This window comes from Hibiscus syriacus, unplaced genomic scaffold (assembly GCF_006381635.1).
Source record: "Hibiscus syriacus cultivar Baekdansim isolate YM2019G1 unplaced genomic scaffold, ASM638163v2 tig00110223_pilon, whole genome shotgun sequence".
NCBI lineage: Eukaryota > Viridiplantae > Streptophyta > Magnoliopsida > Malvales > Malvaceae > Hibiscus > Hibiscus syriacus.
The window spans coordinates 2038988-2063102 of record NW_024062636.1 but is presented as its reverse complement, the minus strand read 5'-3'; the positions used below and the strand labels follow the sequence as shown (position 1 = coordinate 2063102).

The following is a 24115-nucleotide window of genomic DNA, read 5'->3' as shown; positions in this document are numbered from 1 at the left end:
TGAGCACACTGAGGCAAAACACGTCTTAAACAATTTATATGCTTATTAAAATCCATTTCCCGATAAGCTTTTACAGCATTCCAGTATGTCCATTTGTGATTTTTTATACCAGCAGACCTTGATTTTAGATTTCTATACAAATGAACACCACAAAGTCAATGAAAAACATCTGGGAAACACCTTCTAACAGCGTTGTCAATTGAGTTTGCCCTATCAGATATGATTGTCATATTGCTAATAGGACCTATGTAATCCCTAAGATGCCCTATAAACCATGTCCATGAATCAGAGGTTTCAAATTTGCCAACCCCGTAAGCTATTGGCAATATCCCATTGTTAGCATCCATGACTACTACTAATAAGTTTACTTCAAGGTATCGACCTTTCAAATGTGCTCCGTCAACTATAAATAAACATGAAATATAATCATTTAAATGTGAAATGCATGTAACTAACAAAAATGAGTCAACAAAATTATATTGATTTACTAACCACAGCACCAATGGCGATAAACAGTAACTCAAAGCGTCCATCTCTATCTGTTTTGATATGAGTTACCGACCCAGGATTTTTCAGCTTTAAATTGTGACAATAAGCCGGCAGTTGGGAAAACGATGCTTCTGGTGACCCCCCAACAATTCCAAGGCATAACATTTGGCTCTCCAAGCTTAAAAATATGAGATACTAATCTTGAACCGAGCATTCATGTCAGTCATAATTTCATTTCCCCGATATACCCTGCCATTCAAAAATATTAACTCAGCTAGAAAACCACCCAACACCTTTTTGTTTGCTTGTCTATGGTGAGGAAAAACTTGGGTTCTTGAACATGTATGTTTATCAATAAAAGTCCTAACTTGAAACATTTCGCAATCTTTTATCCTCTTTGCAATCATACGCCACGTACAGTTTTTGTCAATTATACACCTTGTTTCGAAACGATCTTTGCTTGATTTGTTAACTTTTAGTTGATAGCCATCTTCCACACATTTCGTATACAAAGCTATCTTCAAGTCTTCCTTTGTATCAAAACAATCATCTTTCTTGATACGAATAATTTTTGTGTAACAATCAACTGCTATCTTTACCAACTCTTCTTCCGGTATCTGATGTAATTCTGGCATATTCCAGTTATACTCCCGTGATATTTTCTTTGGGGATTTCTTCTTCTTCTTTTTCTTCTTCAAGGTTATATGAATTACAGAATGGATGTTCAACATGTTCATTCACAGTCGTAACTTCCTCCTCAATATCATCAACAACATCTTCCTCTGCAGCGGCTATTTCATCATCAAAATTCGGGTATTTACCAATATCAAAATCATTACACGCAGAGTCTGTTTATTCTTCTGAAACATCATCAAAATCCGAGTATTGACCAAGATCAAAGTCTGGGTATTGACCAAGATCAAATTTCGAATACTGACTAGTACTCACAATTTTTTTTGTTGGCTCATCATCGTCTAACTAGTCAATACGAAAACCAGAATTTGGTGCTGAAAGTTGATTGGGATTTGGATTAGGGAAATGAAAGGTTGTGGGTTTTGAGATTGTGTTTGGTATTGGAAATGTGGTGAAACAAAATTTGCTTGGTGATGAAATTGTGGTGAAACCATTAAATTTTGAGCACCATAAACTGAGGTTGAAAAACTTAGTTGATTACTACCCGCTACTGATCCAACTTCACTACTTCTAGGTTCAACAACATACAATGTAACATCATCTTGCGAAACACTAATGTAAGTAATGAATTCGTTCAACATCTTCATTGTCGGTTAACAAATAAACTTTACCTTTTCTCTGATAAGATAGCCTAAATCCACTTAAGGGCTCTAAATTCAATTTATTTGCAACACGTAACATTAGAGTTTCATAAGTTAACTTTTTTAATGACAGTTTAAGTTGAAGATTCATGGGTAAAGGCATATATTGTAAAACACCATGAACATTCTCCATGACCCTCCAAAACACAAATTTATTCAAACATGATCAACATTAGATGATTTCATTATTGTAAATTAATTTACTAAACAAACGAGTTGCGAAACTAAAACCTGTTGCCGGATGGGGAAGGATGTCGTTGTATATAGGAACGGATGTCGCCGGAGAGAGTGATAGATAGAGATGGAATGAGTTGCGATTTAGGGATTTAGGTTATGAGTTGTTGTTGCTGCGTAGTTATATACCCAAAACATTTATGTTGCGAAACTAAAACCTGTTACGAATTTGAAATTCAGCGTTGCGACAGTCAGAATCGCGTTGCAATAGTCAGAATCGAGTTGTGATTATGTATTATCGCGTTGCGATTATGTATTATCGCGTTGCGATAGTCAGAATCGCATTGCGATAGTCAGAATCGCGTTGCGATTATGTATTATCACGTTGCGATTTATATATTCGCATTGCGATTTTCTAAAATCGCAAGCAATGAATCGTTCAACATCTTTATTGTCGGTTAACAAATAAACTTTACATTTTCTCTGATAAGATATCCTAAATCCACTTAAGGGATCTAAATTCAATTTATTTGCAACACGTAACATTAGAGTTTCATAAGTTAACTTTTTAATGACAGTTTTAGTTGAAGATTCATGGGTAAAGGCATATATTGTAAAACACCATGAACATTCTCCTATGACCCTCCAAAACACAAATCTATCCAAACATGATCAACATTAGATGATTTTATTATTGTAAATTAATTTACTAAACAAACGAGCTGCGAAACTAAAACCTGTTGTCGGATGGGGAAAGATGTTGTTGGATATAGGAACGGATGTCGCCGGAGAGAGTGATAGATGGAGATGGAATGAGTTGCGATTTAGGGATTTAGGTTATGAGTTGTTGCTGCTGCGTAGTTATATACCCAAAACATTTGTGTTGCGAAACTAAAACCTGTTGCGAATTTGAAATTCAGCGTTGCGAAAGTCAGAATCGTGTTGCGATAGTCAGAATTGCGTTGCGATAGTCAGAATTACGTTGTGATAGTCAGAATCAAATTGCGATTATGTATTATCGCGTTGCGATAGTCAGAATCGCGTTGCGATTTACATATTCGCATTACAATTTTCTAAAATCGCAACGCGAATTTGGAAAATCACAATGCGATAGTCAAAACCGCGTTGCGAATCTGGAAACAGATTTGTGATACTGGAGATCGCGTTGCGATTTAGAGATCGCATTGCGATTTTGTTGGTCATTTTGGCAAATCGAAAAAAAGTTGGTCAAAATCGTATATTATAAGGAATTTTCGGTCACTGAGGTTATTTTCTCTTTTTGATTTACTAATATTCAATTATTCGAATATATATATTTATTACTTAAAGTTTAAAACGTCAATTTTGACTCCTTACTAAAATGAAAAATTGAGATCTATAATGGAAATATTTTTGAAATAATTTTTACTAAAGGTTTTGAACTTTAATCGAGTCAAAAACTCATTTGACAGTATCAATATCGTTGTTTTCCAACGGTTGAATTTTTTAATTTAAAAATATTTAATGATTTGATACTAATGATTTAATAATTATTATTAATTTAAAAATAAGAAATAATTTGATACTAATGATTTAATAATGATTACCAATAATGATTTCATTGTGGTCGTTGCACTTGTTTAGGAGTTTGTCATTATAACCAACCTGTTCATTCACCGAGGGCAATATTGGCGTACGATGAAGGAGATATATTTCCCTTTTTGGGTAACTTCTTTATTACCCGTCAGTATAGTAGGGGGTTGACAATATTAGTGTTCTTGTATCGCGAAATGTACAAGACGTCATTATTTGTAAATGATGCGTATACGACTAAAATCGGTATATGTACGATATTATTACAATCATGGGCATGACACAGAATTTCATGGTTAACATCGATTAGCCGAACTACAGTTGGCTTTCCTCTTGCTAGAAGGTAATTTTTTTATTTAATTTTTTTATCTTAAATTTATTAAAGAATATTTTGTAAAGGATAAATAATTAGAGAATTTTATTTTGATTGGTATACATATGGAGGCATAAAATAGAAGGAACGGGATTGGCGCACAATAATATGAAAGAGTCTAGGTTTAAGATGGACATCAAATGTAAAGTTGAGATATATATAAAATTAATTAGGGAATTTATTTTTTATTATGTTTATAATATAATATTGTTGTTTATTTATTTAGTTGAATTTTATAATTATTTAATTAAATAATAACTATATAATTTTATTTTATAGTTTATTTGGAGGCCGTACGATGATAGAGAAATTATGTCGTGCGTACCACAACATGTCTGGGAGGGTTGTCAATATTGGTGTGCTGTTACACCATTAATCCATTTCGTATTTGTAGAGTTCCAATTTTCCGATAGAGTATTGAGGCAGTTTGGCTTCCACCAACCTATTATAGGAATTCCAGAGAATCATGACGCTCTCCACAGATTAAATGGGTGGGATAGGGTCGGTGAGGATTGGGTTGTGAGGCATGCCAACCATATCAATCATTGGAACAACAGAGGTTTATACTTGTCAACGCTCACTCCCATACAAACGAATGACTTTGACTTCTAGAGTTCGGATTACCTATTATTATTGGGAACATGGAAAGTCGTTTTTGACAACGAACAGAGAAAGACGACAATTTATAGAGTATAAGAAAAAATTTGGTAGACCCGATAAACCAAGAAGGACTTGGAGTGGGAGTTATTCTCACCATGGAGCATAACAAGCGACAATGAATAATATCCCACCAGAATCTTTTGTTCACACATGATCATTTCATCAAGTGTTTGGTGATTCTGGTGTTACACCCTACACTCCTCAACTTGTTCCTCATCAATCACCCATGTTCTCTCCCATATTTGGGGCAACATATGATTTTGATCAGATGACATCTATGATGAAAAATACGAGTATTTGTCCTCAGATGGGAGAGCATAGTGGTGGTGGACATATATTTACAACACTGGATCATATGCCTTTGGTAAATGAGCAGGTTGATTATGATGAACAAACTCTTGAACAAATGCAACGACCATAACGAAATCATTATTAATAATCATTACTAAATCATTAGTATCAAATCATTTCTTATTTTTAAATTAATAATAATTATTAAATCATTATTAGTAATCATTATTAAATCATTAGTATCAAATCATTAAATATTTTTAAATTAAAAAATTCAACCGTTGGAAAACAACGGTATCGATGTTGTCAAATGTGTTTTTGACTCGATTAAAGTTTGAAACTTTTAGTAAAAATTATTTCAAAAATATTTTCATTATAGATCTCAATTTTCCATTTTAGTAAGGAGTAAAATGTTATCAAATAATTATTAATTCATTATTATCAAATATTATTATCAAATCATTATTAAATATTATTAAAATATTAAATTAAAGATTTTATTTAAATATTAAAATAAAAACATTATTAAATGCATGTAATTATTGTTGAATCATTGCATTGCCTTAAATAATTATTACTAAGCATTGGTATTAAATAAACCCAAAGACGCCAAGATTTCCAAAACCATTTTGCATAGGAAAAATTACATTGAAGGCGCCCATAGATCCAAGACATTCATGGTTTCACCGTAGATATCACCCTATTTAGGAAAATAATAAGCAAAGTGCATTTTTTTGGAAATAATATACCCCATAGGCATTATTTCGGCTATTTTGCCGAAACTAGGCTGTCCATTCATTAAAATTCAACAACCGACTGCAAAGGTTTGTTGGAAAAGAATGCTTCGAGGTTGGCTGTGATCAACTGCTCCAGGGCATCGAAGCATTCGGGAGTGGCAACAGCACAATGGGGAGACAGTACAACATTATCCAACGAGAATAGCTCTTGTGGAACATCAGGCTCATTCTCAAACACATCCAGACCAGCACCGCGAAGCTCGCCTCCAACCAGAAGCCGCACCAATTCCTTCTCATCGATCAGAGCCCCGCGCCCCACGTTTATTATCACTCCTTCCTTCCCCAGGGCAGTCATGACATCCTTGCTAATCATGTGCCGAGTTTCTTCTGTCAGCGCGCAACAACCAACCAGAGCATCACTGTTGACTGCAAGGTCATAGACATTTTCATACCATGGGAACGGAACAGATGGTTTTTTCCTCCTCGAGTTGTAGGAAATAACACAGCCGAATGACTCCAGCCTTTTAGCAATTTCAGAGCCTACGCTTCCCAAGCCCACTATTCCAACTCGTTTTCCTCCTAACTGCACCCATGTTGGAAAAGCAACCCCATTAGTTAGTTTCAAAAAACATATGAATGTGGAAACTATTGAGCGGTAAAAATGTTCTTTCGAGATTCATTCTCAGTTAATTAAGAAAATTATGAACTGATATTAAATTGTAATCACCCGAAATTAATATAAAAAAGAAAAGAAAACATGAATGTGTAGCATAAGTTAGTTTCTGCGTTCTGCTTTGCTCTGGTAATCATATTGCAGAAGAGTTTAACCAAGAAATGCACAAAGAAAAATGCAGTGTTGCTAAAGAAACTCCTTTTTCCATTATTGTAAGCAAGCACCTTTGCTAATAATCAACCAAATTGTTTCATACCGAAAACCTCGAAAGCCAATGAGATGAAAATTACAATCTTTATCATGCAAAGGACAAAAGAAAACCAAACCTTGAACCCAAGCGGGAATTCCCCATTACGAGCCCACAACCCAGCCCGAACGTACCGGAAACCGGCGGAAACTCTTCGGAGAACATCTATAAGGAGGGCCACGGCCAAGTCAGCTACGTCGGGGGAAAAGGCCTTCCCGGCGTTGGTGACGGTGATGTTCCGGCGGCGGCACTCGTCTAGGTCGATGTGGTCAACTCCAGCGCTGTAGCCGACGATAAGCTGGAGGAAAGGGAGGAGGGAGAGGAGGTCACGGGTGATGGGTGTGGGATCGACACAGAGCAGGACGCGTATAGAAGCAGAGTGGCGGGAAAAGAAGGAATGAGTCGACTCAGGAGGATCCGAGTCCAGAGGATCGAGGAGACAGAAACGGGTTTGGAGACGGTGTTTAAATGGAAAGTTGAAGTTGGGTGGGCGGTGCACAAGTACAAGCGGCGGCTCTTCCTCTTCAACGGTGGCCATTTCGAGCACAGAGATGATTCACGATTATTTATTAGAAATTTTAAGGGGAAAATGGATTCACGATTATTTATTAGAGGAATACAACAGTTTTAAGGTTACAGGAAAAACGGGACCATTCATTCACTGAGACGAAGGAAGCTGAAAAGGACACAGTCTATATTTTTGTTAAAATATGCTCCAGGTTCTTATACTATTAGTATGTTAATTATTTAGTCCCTCTATATTCTGGATTCAACAATTCAAGTCCAAATGTGCGTATTGTTAAAACTCTGTTGTTAGTGATCAGCTTCTATGTTTGCTCTTTAAATGCAAAGGCTCCACGCTCAGAGAAAAAAAAAACCTTTCTCTCTCAATCAAACATTACTGGTTTTACCAATGACCAGTCAATGACTCGAATTGTTTTGAATGAGCTTCAAGGAAAACAAGTTTAAGCTGCCCAAGAATCATTAGGCTATAAGCCCAAAACATTCTCAAGACATTTTGCATGGCTCGGGCCGATGATGACCCATATATTTTCTGGGTCTAAATGGACATGGCCCAGTTTTAAATCTCAACAAAATCTCTTTTTAATTTCCAGAGTGTTAATATACCTTTTTGGCCCCCGACTTTAGCTTTGAGCGGCAATTTGGCCCCTGTTTTGTAAAACAAATGTATCCTTGATCAAATGTTTTGATTTTTATTAAACTAAAATTTGAAATGTAAATCTTAGCACTTTAGAACATTTTTAGTTTACAAATAAATGTACAAAAATGTAATTGGACCCAATTGTATATTAAAGCTAAAGTCGGCGTTAAATTGTACATAACAAAAACTCAATGATCAAATCGTAGTTCAAAGATACAGTTAAATGTCCAGTTTACCCAGAAAATCAGAGGTTAAATTACATATTAAAGTCAAAGTCAACTGTCAGAAGTATATTAATCTTTTTTTATATTATATTTAATTTTATTTTTCGAATGACAATTATTGTGATAAAGTACAAAAAAATATCACAAAACAATGTTAAAAGGTAAAAATGCTTATGTGGCTCATTTTGTGTATTAGGAAATTATTGTTTTGAGATAAAGAGTATAAATAATTATTAGATTTATCTAACTAATATAAATTCTCTATGAAAAAAACTATTATAAATTTATTATTAGATTCATTAAAATTAATTATTCTTTTATGATATATAATGATTATTTGTGTACTTTAATCGTAATTACTATGGTGAAACCATGACTGTCTAAATTAAATCCCAATTTTGTTTTAGTTGGAAACGAATTGAAATCTGTGAAAAACCCTAGAAGACACGCACAATATCCGAGCACAACGTTTGTCTCCGTTGCCAGTTAAAAGACCACATATAGTTTATGGCAACAGAAAAGATTGAATGAAATGCAGTCAATGGGAGAAGAAAACAAGAAGATTAGCAAAGAAGAGGTAATTGCAAAACTCAAAGATGATGGTGATTTCGACAAGCTCCGTCTCAAAATCGTCCGCAAGCTCAAGGACAACGTATGCTATTTACTTCTTTTATTGCTGATTTTATCTTATTCTTTTACTTTCCTAAGTTTGAAACTAACTTGTTTTTAGCGGGTATTAAGGTAAAATTTTTGGAATGCTGAACTTTTGGGTGGCCTGTAAGCATCCGTGCTTGTTGTATCTGATTGTATGCTTCAATGGGTTTTGCCCAGATTTTGTGTTTTGGGTATTTTCGATGGGTATAATTTGTTAATTTCAAATCCAAGACTATGATTTTGAGTTTTGGGTATCTTCGATGGGTATAATTTTTTTCTTGCAACAAAAAATATTTATATTACATCTGTTGTTGCGATTGTAAAGCTTGGTTTTGGTTGGTTGTCCTGAAGAAATAGCTTACAGTGATTTATTATCTGTGCTTAACTCCGCAATCGAAGTGCCGTACTGGTTGATTAAGCTATTTTACTGCTTTAGATCATTGAAAAATCTTACTATTGTGCATCGTTCTACTCTTTGATCTTCAAAAACAGCCCTTTTTGGTCCTAAAGGATCTTACATTGATTGAATTTTATTTGATCATATAGCAAAAGTTTGGTTGACTAAATTATTCAAATTGCTTTGCTAACTTGATTGAATAGCAAGTGGTACTGCTTTCAATTGCTTGCTTGTATGGAAATAAAGAACGTTGCAAGATTAAACTTGTTTAGATATATGTAATTGTTCATTTGGATCTTTGTAGAGTATAATTGTTTTCTTTACTAACGGATTCATGGGACTACACTTTCAACTCCAGAACATTCCAAACGCAGCTCTTATAATTTTGTTATCGTAAATGAATGTGGAGAAAATAGCATTTTTGTAATCAGGTGACTTTATAATTTCTTAATAAGGCAATAAATTGCAGGAAGAATTACGCAACAGCATCACTGCTGCTGTGAAGCAGTCAACAGCACTTAATCGTCCAGGTGCTGAAAACATGAAACTAAGACACTATCAGATGCCATACATGATGAAGTTGGGTGAGTGGTCCCTTTTTTCAAAGTTATTAATGACTTTAATCCATAGTGGCCTTAGCGGAAATCTCGTGTGTTCCTGGATAAAAAGGATGGCACTTTTTTAATATCATAATAAATTGGGATCACTTCTTGAGAAGAATATTAACTCAGAATTTTCTTTTCTGTTCAAGCTTATGTTAGACTGTTCATTTAATCTTCAAATATGCTTCACCAGATTTTATAATTCGTTTAGGTTAACTAGAATGGAAGTGGGAGAAATGGAGAGAGTGAGAGAGCGAGAGTGCAAGTTTTCTGATGGAAAAGTGAGTGAGGTCCATGGAGGGGGTACTTGGTCTGTGTTTGTTGATAATCTTAGTCGGAGAGTGAGCAGAAGAACATTAGGGGAACTTTTTAGTTATCATGGCAAAGTCATTAGGGTGTTCATTCCATTTATCAATAACAGACCGAAATATAAGGATTGCACGTTTGCGTTCGTTCACTTTGCAAGCAAGGAGGATCTATGCAATGCGGTGGAGAAGACGAATAATGTTAGGGTTGATGGGAAGATAATTTCTGTGTCAGTAGCTAAATATGACAAGCTATCTGAGATGAAGAGTCGTGAAGGGTTTAGAGCGGGGGGTTCAAAAAGGGTAGAAACAGGTGAGTTGAAAGGAAGAAGAATGATTTTTCCAGCACAAGTGGCAGAGCAAATGGAGAGGATGAATAGGTTCCTTGATGGAAGAACGTATAGAGATACGGTAGTTGGGGTGAAAAAAGTTCCAGAGGGCCTTCAACTAAGCAGTCAAGGGAATAAAAAAGAGGAGAAGAAATCTTTGGAAGTCTTTATCCCAGTGGAAGAGAGAATATGGTTGAAATCTTCACTTATTGGCATTTGTAAAGATATCTTTGAAGTTGATTTTGTGCAGAAAGCCTTACGGAACGAGGGCTTCAAGGCGAAAGTGATTAGGTGGGGTTTTGCAAAGAATGTGTGTCTTGTAGTTTTTCAGTCGGTCGAGGAGAGAAGAATTGCAATGGAAGAAAGATGGGAAGCTCTGTCGTTTTGGTTTCAATTATTAGATCCGGTTGTGGACGAGGGGGGCATCCCATTAGCTTATTGTGCGATTTCAATGGTTGGTGTTCCATTAAATTGTTGGTCGGTCCCGTTCTTTTCTAGTTTAGCATCCAGATGGGGCAAGTTAATTAGAATTCAAGATCAAACTGCACATAGAGTGGATTGCAGAGTGGCACAGTTGTTACTAAGGGTTGAGAGTCCATTTGATATTCCCGAACATGTCATCATCAATACATATGGGAGGAAGTTCATGATTAAAATTAAGGTTGAATGTGTGGAGGATTTTTTTCCTGAGTTAACAGACATGGAGGAAGAAGTTGCAGAAGACCCATGGGAGAAAAGTTCTTCGGAATGGAGCAATGAAGAAGTGCAAAATGGACAGGGAGAGCAGGTGAGAGAGAAGGAGCTGTCAGAATCCCAAAATAGGGTTGACGAATGGGTTAGAAGTTCCCAACCAGGGATACACACAAATACCGAGGGGGGTTTGAATTTAAACATAGGAATGGAAAATACGTTTGACCTGTGCAAAGATGGGACTGAGGCAGGTAATGTCTCCATCCAGCAGGAAAAGTCAAAAGAAGTTAATGAAGGGAGAGAAAATGGGAAATGTCTGGGAGATCCTCCCAATGAGCATGAGAAAGTTGACTGTGGGAGTGGGTTTCTTAGGGGCCCGGTAGTACAGGTGAGGAGTAGGCTGGATCAAGAGAAGGAGAGATTAAGCAAAGATTATTGTACTACTACAACAGGATTCAATGGTGTGCAGTATCATACTTCCCTGCAGGAGGGGTTTGTTTCTGTGTCTGCTCATAAAAATTCTGGGAAGACTGTATCTGGGAGTAGAGTGGGAAGGGGTAAGTGCAAACGTGTTTATTCACGATCAAGGAGGGGGGGATCTAGGAGCCGTATTGGTACAAGTTCGGAGCATGCTTATAACAGTGAGGAAGTGGATGGGGTAGAAGCTTTGGAGTGTTGGAACGTAAGTGAATTGTTAGGGGTCACATTCAGAGGGGGGAAAGAAGCTTTTATGAACAAAATGATTCCTTTGATAAAGGAGAAAGAAGTACAGGGGGTAATTAAGGGGTGCTGGATTTTAGGGATATAGCTGGATATTGATGACTAGTTGGAATTTAATGTCTTGGAATATTAGAGGTTTGGGTAGGAGGGTAAAGGCTAGAGCTGTTAGGAGGGTTGTGGAGGAGAGAAAGCCTTTAGTTTTATTCATTCAGGAATCGAAAATGGAAGTGGTGAATCAATCGGTAGTGAGGAAAATGGGAGGAAATTTGCTGACAGCTACGGCAGTTTCAGCAGCTGAAGGTTCTGCTGGTGTTCTGATTACTTTGTGGAATGAAAAAGAGTGTCAGGTTCAAGAGGAGATCATTCATAGGAGATTTGTAGCAGTTAAGGGTACTATTGATGAGGTACTAGGGTCTTGCTGGTTCATAAATGTGTATGGACCGAGTGTGGAGTCAGAGAAGGAGGCGTTCTTCGGGGAGTTGCTTTTATTTCTGGAGAATTTAGACAGTCCATTCTGTCTCGGAGGGGACTTCAACGTGGTTATGTCACAGGAGGAGAAGATTGGAGGTGCAGTGAATTTAGCTTCAATGTTTGCTTTCAGAGAATTTGCGAGTAAAGCTAATCTAGTGGATTTGCCTATGGTTGGAGGTCGATTTACATGGTGCAATAATAGAGAAATTCCAACTTACGAGAGACTAGACCGGTTCTTAGTGGATCAAAGTTTTTTATCAGTGTTTCCCATGATAACACAAAAACTCTTAGAAAGGTCTGTTTCAGATCATAACATCTTACTGGAAAATAGGGGATGGAATTAGGGACCGAAACCGTTTAAATTATTTAACTATGTCATGGAAGAGGAGGGTTTTTGTAGAATGATGGAGGGAGAGCTGCACAAGCTATGTAGAGTGGAGAATAGACAACTGATTTCTACTGTATTAAAAGGGGTGCAAGAAGCAGTGAAGAAATGGTCTAGGAAGGGGTATTTAGAGTTCCCCGAGAGAATAAATAGGTTGGAGAAAGGAATTCATGAGAAGGAACTTCAATTGCAACAAGGTCTCCCCTTGGTGTCTATGAAGAATTTAGTGGAAGCAAAGAAAGAGTTGTGGGACTTGTATAAAAAGAGGAATCGATTTGGCTACAAAAGTTAAGATTGAAGTGGAGTTTGGAAGGGGATAAGAACACTAGATTTTTCCACCAATGTGCAAGAGGTAGAGGTAGGAGAAATGGTATCAAATCCATCAAAGTAGACAATGAAGACATTTCAGATCTAGAATTAATTAAATCTTCAGTGGTGCATTTCTTCAAGGGGTTGTTTAATCAGGAAAATACATTAGGAGTGGAGGAACTGGACATGGATTTTTTACAACTCTCGGAACAGCAGAGATTGGCCCTTGAGAAGCCTTTTTCTGAAGAGGAAATTTGGGGTGTAATTGCTAACTCGGATAGTAACAAAGCACCTGGCCCGGATGGACTGAATTTAGGTTTTTTCAAGAAGTTCTAGTCAAGTTTGAAGGAAGTTTTGTTGCTGTTTTTTAAGGAATTTTATGAGGAAAGGACTGGGATAATGACACCAATCACTCTTTCCTTTCTCTTATTCCTAAGAAGGCCAATCCGGAGGGGTTAGAAGATTTTAGGCCAATTAGCCTAGTTGGGGGTTTCTATAAAATTCTTTCAAAAGTTCTAGCGAGAAGGTTAAGCTTGTGTATTAGTGAAGTTATTAGTCCATCTCAATTTGCATTTATACCGGGGAGACATATTTTGGATTGTTCGTTTATAGCAAATGAGGGCATTGAGTGTTGGAGGAAAAAAGGATTGAAGGGAGTTGTTTTTAAGGTGGATTTCAAGAGAGCCTATGATTCGGTTGATTGGAGGATATTGGTGAAAATAATGAGCAAAATGGGGTTTGGAGATAGATGGAGTTCTTGGATGTACAAGTGTATCTCAACAGCTTCCATTTCGGTTTTGGTAAATGGCACACCTACAGAGAGAATATACACTACTAGAGGATTAAGACAGGGTTGTTCATTATCTCCTATGCTGTTCAATTTGGGAGGCGAACTGTTACATCTAATGTTGGTGAAAGCAGTGAACAAAGGGTTGTTTGCGGGTTTTGAATTAGGCTCGATGGGTCGTTCTTTCATGTTATCACATTTTCAATTTGCGAATGACTTAATAATTTTTAGCAAGGCATCTACTCATGATTTGGTGAATATTAGAAGGGTGCTTTTAATTTATGAATTTTTGGTGGGGCTGAAGTTGAATTTGAATAAGAGCAGAATTTTTGGAATCAATGTGGGGGAGGAGGAGTTAGCTTCTTGGGCCAAGGAAATAGGTTGTGCAAGAGGAGCTTTTCCATCGTAGTATTTAGGTCTACCGTTAGGGGCTAAGAGGAATTCCTTTTCTTTGTAGGAATCGGTGGTATAAAAATTTTAAAATAGTTTGGCTGGGTGGAAGGCAAAGTCTTTATCTTTGGTTGGACGGGCAGTTTTGGTTAAATCAGTGTTGTGCTATCTTCTAATTTATTACCTTTTTATTTTTAGGATCCCTATTAGTGTTCTCAACAAATTAAATTCTATAATGGCGTCTTTTCTTTGGGGGGGATCGACAGAAAAAAAGAACATCCATTGGGTCAAATGGGAATTAGTGTGTAAGCCAAAGAAGTTGGGGGGTTTGGGAAATCCAAATCTGTTGCTTTTAAACAGGGCTCTTATGGGGAAGTGGGTGTGGAAATTTGCTGTAGAAAAATCCTCTTGGTGGAAAACAGTGGTCTGTTGTGTAAACAATATGGATCCAAATTCAATGATGATCCGGAATACTTGGACAACACGTACTTCTTGGATTTGGAGAGGAGTTGTTAAGAACTTCTTTTCAAGTGATGCATTTGGGGATTGTTTTAGAAAAAATTTGTGTGTTAGAGCTGGGAATGGAGAATCAGTGCAGTTTTGGTATGATTTATGGTTGGGTACGGTTCCTCTGAAGGATAGGTTTCCAAGGTTATTTGCTCTGTCGAACAACAAAGGGGGGAAGGTTGCAGAGTTCAGGCTGTGTACTGACTCGGGTGGGGTCTGGGATATTCAGACAAGAAGGAATCTGGTGGATTGGGAGGTTGAACAGTGGCTGCAGCTTATCTCTCTCTTGAACAGTTACTCATTATCATTAGTTGAGGATGATTGTTGGGTTTGGTTGGGAACTGGTGAAGGCTGTTTTACAGCAAAATCATGCATGCAATTGTATTTTGATAGAGAGGGTAATGATGAAGTAGAAGGTAATTGGGAAAGATATGTTTAGAAGGGGGTAGCTCCACCACGAGTGGAAACCTTTGTTTGGCAACTTGCTCATCACATAGTAGCGGTGAAGGAGGAACTGCTAAAGAGATGAGTTACTGGGGTGGAAGACACTGTGTGTTCTTTGTGCAGGAAGTGTAATGAGTCGGTCTCACATTTGTTTCTGCACTGTGATGTGGCGTGGGACCTTTGGGTTAAGTTCTTAAAGTTCTGGAATGTTTGCTTTGTGGTTCCGGCTAAGTTGATGGAATTCTTAATTGCGTGGGATGAGTTAGTTCCAAGATCTTTCATATGGAAGTTTATCCCTAGGGTTGTGTTGTGGTCGGTTTGGAAATGTAGGAATGAGGTGATTTTCCAGCAAGGAAAGGTTGATTCTGCGTTGTTGTTCTTCATTACAAGGTTCAGAATTGTTTCGTGGTTTGGAACTTCATTTAAGGATGTCCATATTCCTTTCGATTCCTTGATGGGGGACTTAAAATTAGCAGACTGTAATGGTAATTTGAATAAGAGGACTCCTCCTCCTTCTAGTTGGAGTCCTCCTCCGGAAGGTTTTTTAAAAGTAAATGTTGATGGTGCAATGGTCAAAGGTTGGGATAAGGGGGGAATTGGTGGATTGATTAGGGATGGGAGTGGTTCGGTGCTTGGGTCGTTTTCAGAGAAGGTAGGGGAGGTCCTCCTTTACTTGTAGAGCTTTTGGCGATCAAAAGAGGGTTGATTCTTACTGAGGAAGTTGGTTACAGTCCAAGCCAGAGGATTATTTTGGAATCAGATTCGACTAATGCTCTAAAGTGGATTAAAAATCTGGACCTTAGTACTCCTTTGTTTAAATCCTTGGTGACGGATATAGCTACTCGTGTGGAAATGAAGGGTATTATTACAAGGCATATTCCGAGAGTTGCAAATTGGAAGCGGATGAATTAGCAAAAGCTGGTATAGGTTGATTTTTGGGTTTCTATTGTGGTTAGAGGTGTTATATCTTGACTGTTTTTTAAGGGAGTTATTAGGGTGTGTTATGTATCCACAGTTGTGGCTTAAAGGTTATGTTGTTAGTAGTTAGTCATGTAGGTGTGGAGGTGTATTATGGTTCTCATTAATAAAAGTTAGAGACACTCTTTTCCTTCTTCCTATGCCCTTCATGTTATGTTTATTATAACATGTAGGGTATGAAGGGGTTTTTTAATGATGCATTTTTTATCAAAAAAAAAATAATTCGTGTAGGTTGATTTCCATTTATTCAAGATTGTTGAGGTTAATCTGATACTTCTAATGTTTTATAACCGCTAGGAACAAAGTGATGGGCCAAATTTCGGATAGCCTATGGGGAATAATAAGATCAGAAGGTGGCATGAGAAGCGAAATTACAGAAACAGTACAATATGTTTACAGTAAATTAGCTAATCCTCATGGGAAAGAAAAGGGTGAATCGTCCATGTGTGAAATGGTACGTGTTGAAAAGGAGTCTGAGAATAATGGTACCATTAAGGCTACAACTAGAAGAGTTGGTGAAACATTATCTGATGTCGAGCCGAAAGAACCACCAGGTTTCTCTCTGTCAAATAATCGTCACAGCAACCACCGTCAACAGCATCACAAAGCAAAGCAGCAACTTCCTAGGCCTTATGATGGGGATGTGGAAAACTGTAAGAAACAGCCCAGTCATTCACAGGTAGGGCAGGCAGGTGGTGTTGATGTTGGTGTGCCACCTGGATTTTCTGAAGATATTGACCGGAAGCAGCCATGTGATGTCAGTGATGAGGACCCTGATGTGCCTCCTGGATTTGGATGATGAGAGTCAATTTGCAAGTCATTTCCTTGTGCAGCTGTAATCGGTAATGAGCTACTGAGGCCATGTACCTTTTTTTTCCTGCTCAAAACGGCTTTCCTTTCTGTTTCAGTCAGGGAGGGAGCTCTTAGTCTGCTATCTGTGATGACTGGATTCATATTGTTCCTTTGATATTTTTTTCTTGTGTCTATGTTTTTTATTTGATTTTGAATCAACTTATATTCACATTCTTGAGAATCTGAAAAAAGTTACTATAATATCTAAGGGCTTTTTCGTTTAAAACTAAAACAACCATTCTTGTTGTCGGTTATTGGTCTTCCCAAGTTCCTAACCTCAGTTGCTTTATTTCGTTGTTACTAATGACTAATGTTTTGGAGCTTTGATAATGCATAAGGTAGGGATTTGAAAAATAAAACCATATGGAATTCCTTTCGAACAACTTTCTGAATATTGTATGCGCACCTTTTATGGACTCTTTTTCTTCTAGAAATTTACCTTGATTGAAGCTCCAAACATCTGTGTTCCAATGTTTCTATTCTATATAATGAATGCACTTTGTATGTACTTTTTTGGCACATGGAACGACTATATATTTCTTTTTATGGGGTTTTTATCAGAACTCTTATTGTTCCCGTTGATCTTCTGTTATGATTACCATTTACTTTTTTTTTTTTTGTTTACTTCATCTATTATTAGTATTTATTAAATTAGAAAAGAAAGGGTAGTCTACATCTATACTTGGTTACAAGGGGTGAGCGAGTGTTAGATACGAGTATGTATCCAACACAATAATGATCAATTTTTTTCTGAGCTTGTTCATATCTCTGGATTCTTTTACAGTTACTTAAAGGAAAATGAAGAGCCAGAGTATCGCGGGCCATCGGGTTGAAAATTTTGCAATGTTACTGAACAACGAAGAGAGAAGTTAAGGTGTTGCAACTCACAGATCAGCGGTGGCACCCAATATTAGTCTTCATTTGTCTGACGTTCAATTTAAAAGACTGCTCTTTTGTCTGTCTTTACTCAAACCTATGGTTGGGCTCCAAACAAAGTGTTTAGTAGAGATCCATTTGATACACCGTTGAGTGAATCACCAATTTACTAGTCAATTCTACTCGCGTAAATTTTATTAACTTCAGGTTAGCTCTCGGAGGTATAGTGTACTAGGCTTTACATTAAAGTCAACTCCTTTCGGAGCTGTAATCATAATTTCATAGGATGAATTTGCCTCACCAGCATTATGTGTTTTTTTTTTGTATAACTACGGAACTACTGGTATCCGACTTATCGATCAACTAATCTAGATAAGGTGATGCAAAGGTCCATATATCCCGGGCGTTACTTAGTACTTGTTCAAGCATCTCGATTTCTTCATCTGCTCACTTGGCGATTTATAAAGTGTGTCAACATCATCATCGCTTGCATTCCTATTTGCATTGATATTGAAGTACCTAGGACGAATGAGTTTATTATTGCAGGCAGTAAATTCAAATATGCCATTCAGTTTGGCCGTCGTAGTCAGCATTCCTTCACCGCTGAATTGAGGACAGCATTCCTTCACCGCTGAATTGAGGACGGTTAGACGAGTCTCCGAGAGTCCAGCATGCCGATTATGACACTTCTCCATAGGCTGATTCTTTCCAAATGTTTGCTTGTGGCAGTGCACCGAGAGGCAAGGTGTATGTGTTGTCTTTGTAATTTAGTTTCCTTTGAGGATATGATGAGATAAAGCCCTTTTTCTTTGTCATGGTTGCACATCTTAGATTACCTGACGTTCTTGCTGCGAAATTACATAACGTTTTTGTTTGAATAAACCATGGGTGATTACATGCCTGAGTTTGATGTACTGATGGCGCAAAACATCTGTACTAGCTTCTCATCATGTGCAATGTAAGTTTGCAAATTTTGCTTTTCATTTCAGTTGCACTCAAAATTCACTTCCTTGAACAATTAGACACGGGAAAAGAAATGTGATGAATTAATAAACTTGAAATAAGAATGATATATATATAGTTGTTTTCTTTTTTAGTTCGATTGATAATTCATTGAAAAAATAATTTTAGTGTTTAATATTTTAAACTTTTAACTATCCTTTAGAAAATTTTCAATGAATTTTCAACATCCAAGTTTCATTATTACATATTTATTTTACATTCAAATAAAGAAAGCCATTAACGTTACAACATATTCTTCCCTTAACCCTTATTTGACAAAAATCACCAACATTCCTACATATGATATTAATATGCTTGAACTCGGGACTTTTAGAATAACAAACATACTTTTAACCACTAAATTCGCATGAATGTTTAACAAAGAAAACCCATCAAATAAAAACCATAATCACACACGAAACACACTTTTGGATGCCCTCACCCGTTACTTTATATCGTAATCCACACTACCACCGTACACACACATATCTAACAAGCTTACGTATTTGCTCTGTTTTTCAGTTCTCATTTTCTTCACTTTCCTTGCTATCCAAAGTTGACAACTTTTGCACAAGACGGCAATAAAATATCATACCAAATAAAGAATCGACAGAAACATTCTTTCTCTTTCCCATAATATTTACACCTAAAAATCCTCTTACCTTGATTGTCATCTGTGACTATTTCAATTGGGTCTCCAAAATGACAAATGGGTAGGCCGATTGCTGCTTGACTGCTTCCCTCTCTTCCTATTTTCTTTTTCTTGGTCGATTAGAGGTTTTACGTTTATTTAACAGAAGAATTGAATGACCATGGCTGTTAGTTCCTTTTATTGGATAACGTAACTTCTTAAGTGATTAAAATGAGAAGAAATGCGATGTAAAAACACATCTCCCTTTTCAACCTTTGGTCATTCATCAAACGAAAGCAATAGCCAGCAGTGGCAGATCCGGAAATTTAAAAAAGAAGATCCAAAAATTTTAATACTCTTCTTTTTAATATAATGGATATACAATTTTTTTTCTTCTTATAATATATTGAACTATATTAAATATCTAATCCAAAATAATGGGTGTGAGTTTGGCCTCTATGTGGCCATATGCATCCGCCCTGATAGCCAGCGGACACGAGTACAACTAATATACATATACATGGAAAGATCAGTAATCCTGCACTTACAAAGGTTTAATTCAATGTATCAATAAAGTTTTTGCTGCCTTCTTAATCTGAATCTATCATAAATGGGCTACAAAACGCAGAGGTACTCGACCAAATTCGAATCCGCTACTATTGACTAAATCCTCATCATCCATCACTTTCTTCAAGGGTTCATGTGCAGCAGTGCAGAATGGATGGTATCAAAATTTTAAGACCCTTTCCTTTACTCATGAAGTATCATCTGATGCTTCAAACTGATAAGAAGGGAAAAAAGACGGCTAAATTAACACCGTTTGCTTTTAATTTTACTTTTCTGACATCGTTTGACCAATATTTCCAGAAGTAGCACCCTTTCTGCTGAGTTGGCAAAGGCGCGTCCCCGGGGGCGCGCTTTACCCGTGTTTTACCCGGGGACGCGCATTTGCCAACTCAGCAGACACGTATTTTGTTTTATAATAAATAGTTTATTTTTATTATTATTATAAATTAATAATATATTATGTAAAATGTTTCGATTATAATGTAGGAATTATCAAGTTTCGAGTATTTTTGATTTTGATTATCGATCTATTAATTTTATCAGTTAATTATTTAAATGTTATCAATCTAGTCATCTCATATCAATATTTAACGAAAATATTGATGCATAAGTTAATAAATTAGTATAATTACATATTTAATCTTCAAGACTTACATATTTTATAAAATTAGTCTTATTGAAAATTTAATTTAATAAATTTAATCCTCCAATCAGAACATGAAATGTGTCATCGTATACATAAATTTTTTAATAACTTTTAATTTGTTTAATTTAATATTTTTCTCTACTTAGAAGGTGGGATTATTATTATATTTTAAAAAAAATTATAACTAATAATATTAATTATTATATTAAATAAATATATTAAATATATTTATGTATTTAAAAGTTTAAAAAAAAAGTATTTAGGTGTACATACATTAACAAATTATATAAATGCAATAACATTAAATTATTAGAAATAAAAACATTCATTTAAATACAATATTAATTACATAAGAGTTAACGGTTATATGATGATAACAGAGCTGGACATTTTTTTCTATTGTGCCCGATGTTTCTACAATGCCCACATCGTTTTTGTTCTGTTGACTTCTCCCGAATATCCATATCACAATGTATTCTAGTAGATTTTGGACGACCTGAGTCCCTCAATAGCAATGGATCTGGTACAATTGTAAGCCAAGTTTGAATCTCATTTGGGTCTCTTTCGTTTCCTATGGGCGGAAACTCAAATTCATATACCTTGAATACTTGTGAAAGTTGGTATACGGGATCAACATAATTTTTGTAGTCCAAATGCGAATGTGAGCAAGCAGCAATGACATGAGAGCATGGATATTTGAGTGCTTGAAAGAAACCACAATCGCACCACCTCTCTTGCAGATTAACTCTGAAAGAGTTAGCTTCAATCCCTTGCAGCGGACGTGGCATTTCGGTTACAAGAAACAATTCACGGGTGCGAGAAAAATTTGTAACTAACATCCCATTTGATGCAGCCACTTTTTTCTGTAAATCGGCTACTAGTCTTGGGTGGTAAATATGTCCGTTTTACATCTAAGTAAGAGCTTGTCCACCGAGTTTTGCAAAGAGTTGACCCAAACGAAAATAAGTCGTTTTGACCAACGCCGTGACTGGTAAATGACGCACCCCTTTTAAGGTTGAATTTATTGCTTCAGCCAAGTTTGTTGTCATATGACCATAGCGATACCCCCCGTCATATGCATTTGTCCACATTTCTTTGCTGATGTCCATAATGTACTCGCACCCCTTCTTATTTTTGCCAAACAGCTCTTGTAGCATCGACTCAAACCTTTGAGGTAAGAGTTCGTAACCTAAGCCATTAGGAATATGTAATAGTTAATATGAAGTATAAATAAGTAATAAGAATTTGATAGAAAAATTGGGAAAAAGTAACATACCCATCCGCACGACTAACTGACGTTCATCGTTCTTCTTGTATTTTCCGTAATAGTTTGCAGCAATATGACGGACACAATAACGATGTTGAACATGTGGAGGTACATTGTACCCAAAGAGTCCATTGCTGCTTTTATCACGGCTCCTCGGTCTGAAATAATGCATAGTCGTTCCCTGGTGACAACATGTAAACGTAAATTTTTAAGGAAAAAAGCCCAAGACTCAGTGTCTTCTCCTTGAACGAGGGCAAACGCAACAGGAAGAATATTGCGGTTTCCATCTTGGACCACAGCCAATAATAAAACTTGCTTGTATTTCCCATACAAGAAAGTACCATCAATTTGGACAATTGGTTTACAGTACTTGACTGCATTAATACACTGAGGTAAGTCCAAAAGACTCGGTAAATTGGCAGCGATCGCGAACCATTCGATCATTCACGTAATGATGTTGAGTTTCGAACTCAACAATTGTCCCGGGATTAAGTCTTTGCACAACATGAAACCAACTGGGCAGCTCGTTGTAAGAGGAATCTCATTCGCCATGAAGTTTGCAAATGGCATTCTGTTTTGCCAACCACGCTTTTTTATATGAGACAGTGTACCCATATTGTGACTGTATAGCAGAAATCAACACTGCAACAGCTATATGAGAGCTTTGCTTCACAATGGGCATGATTGCTTGACAAATAATGTTGGAGTCCAAGTTGGGATGATCCTGGTTTATACCTGTTGCACAACATGTATGAGGACCGTTGTATCTGGTTAGTTCCCATAAGTTGTTCTTCCTCTTCCTCTTTGATACACGGACCATCCATTGACATCCAATGTTGAGGTCAAATAAGTTCCCGCTTGCGTGTCCTCCCCTTGAACTTGAGGCCATTGTATCATGTGGGATGTGAATAGACTGTCGTCTCGTTGGCATTTCCATATGTAAGTCGAAAAAATTGGCAGATGAATGTCTGCCCCTTGAAGTAGAAGAGATGTTGCCATATGGATTATTGGTGAAGCCACGTGGGTTGAGATCATAAGCAGTTGCAGATGAATGCCTTCCTATTGAACTTGATGGCATGGTATATGGCGTTGGATCCGCCATTAATGATGTGAAATCATTACAGATCAGTTGTGTCGGGCTATCAACTTGATCAGTTTGATATGCAATGCCAAAGTGAGAGGAATATGAGAGACCACGAGTTGCACGAACCTCAATAAAAGTGGCATACATTTCAATAAGAGATTGTGAACTCCCCATATGAGCATCAACCATCATAGAAACATCATCATCGTTTGAAAGCTGAAATGATGTATACGTGAGCGGAAAAAGTTCAGTAGGAAATCTGTACTGAAGTGAAGATAGTCTTCTCTGGCCTGCTGCACGAATCTTTAACGAAATTTTTGTGATTAACTCCTCAATTGTGATGTTTCTCTTCAAGGTTAAGGGGATATAATGATCTGACTAAAAAACAACCACCTCTTCAGCTTCCTTAATTTCTCCATCATACAAAACAACAGCAGAAAGACGACTCATTTTCAGAGAATTTGAGAATTTAGAGTTTGGGAATTTGAGAATTTGAAAGATTGTGAACTGAAGTTTGTTTTGAAAGTTTATAATACATATAATAGTGTCTATAATCGGTTCACTATTCACATGAAGGCGCGTTCCCGGGGGCGCGCCTTCCATTATTTTGTCAGAGAATATGTTATCATTGCCCTATTATGTCATTCATGTCCCTCGGGGACACTAGATATATCATTACCTATTATTTCTCAGGGGACATGAAGGCGCGTTCCCGGGGGCGCGCCTTCCATTATTTCGTCAGAGAATATGTTATCATTGTCATATTATGTCACTCATGTCCCTCGGGGACACTAGATATATCAGTTTGAATAACTTAAATTTAACTTCTTTTGAAAGTTCAACAAGTTAAGAATAACTTAAATTAAAACGTTATGTGAAGTTTGAATAAATTAGATAAAATGTTATGGATAAATTGAATAAATGTGAAGTGATAAGTTGATTGTGACATTGAAATTGTATGGAATGAGCATTGAAATGTGACATTGAATAAATTGCCAATTCACCCCCCTCTTGGCTGATTCCGTCGATCGATGAACTCAACATAAGTTGATTTTAATGTATACGTTTTAATATATGTTAATGATAAAATCATATGTATGGATAAATTTAATTTCAATTTAAGTATTGTGAACTATAATTGGAATATAACTTTTAATTTCGAATACAATTGGAATATTAAGTTGAAATTTAATGTTAAATTTCGAATACTATAATTTATATTTTAAATTTAAATTTGAATAATATTATTTTTATTTTTATTTTAAATTTAAATTTCGAATAATATA

General features: G+C 36.5%; 1 protein-coding gene and 1 pseudogene across 1 annotated transcript; one reads left to right on the top strand and one right to left on the bottom strand.

Annotated features, from left to right (window-relative positions):
* Positions 1-5547: 5547 nt before the first annotated feature.
* LOC120114383 (glyoxylate/hydroxypyruvate reductase HPR3) lies at positions 5548-7127 on the bottom strand. Its single transcript, XM_039135321.1, has 2 exons — positions 6630-7127; positions 5548-6213 (listed from the first exon to the last, which is right to left on the bottom strand). The coding sequence occupies exons 1-2, from the start codon at positions 7086-7088 to the stop codon at positions 5692-5694; spliced, it is 981 nt and encodes a 326-aa protein (XP_038991252.1). The 5' UTR covers positions 7089-7127; the 3' UTR covers positions 5548-5691.
* Positions 7128-8327: 1200 nt separating this feature from the next.
* LOC120114384 lies at positions 8328-16911 on the top strand (annotated as a pseudogene).
* The last annotated feature ends 7204 nt before the right edge of the window (positions 16912-24115 follow it).

Bases quoted from the DNA above. Each gene is read 5' to 3' on its own strand.
- LOC120114383 (XM_039135321.1), bottom strand. From the start codon at position 7,088: ATGGCCACCGTTGAAGAGGAAGAGCCGCCGCTTGTACTTGTGCACCGC. The intron at 6,214-6,629 runs GTTTGGTTTTCT...ACATGGGTGCAG, and splicing joins AATTCCCGCTTGGGTTCAAG to TTAGGAGGAAAACGAGTTGG.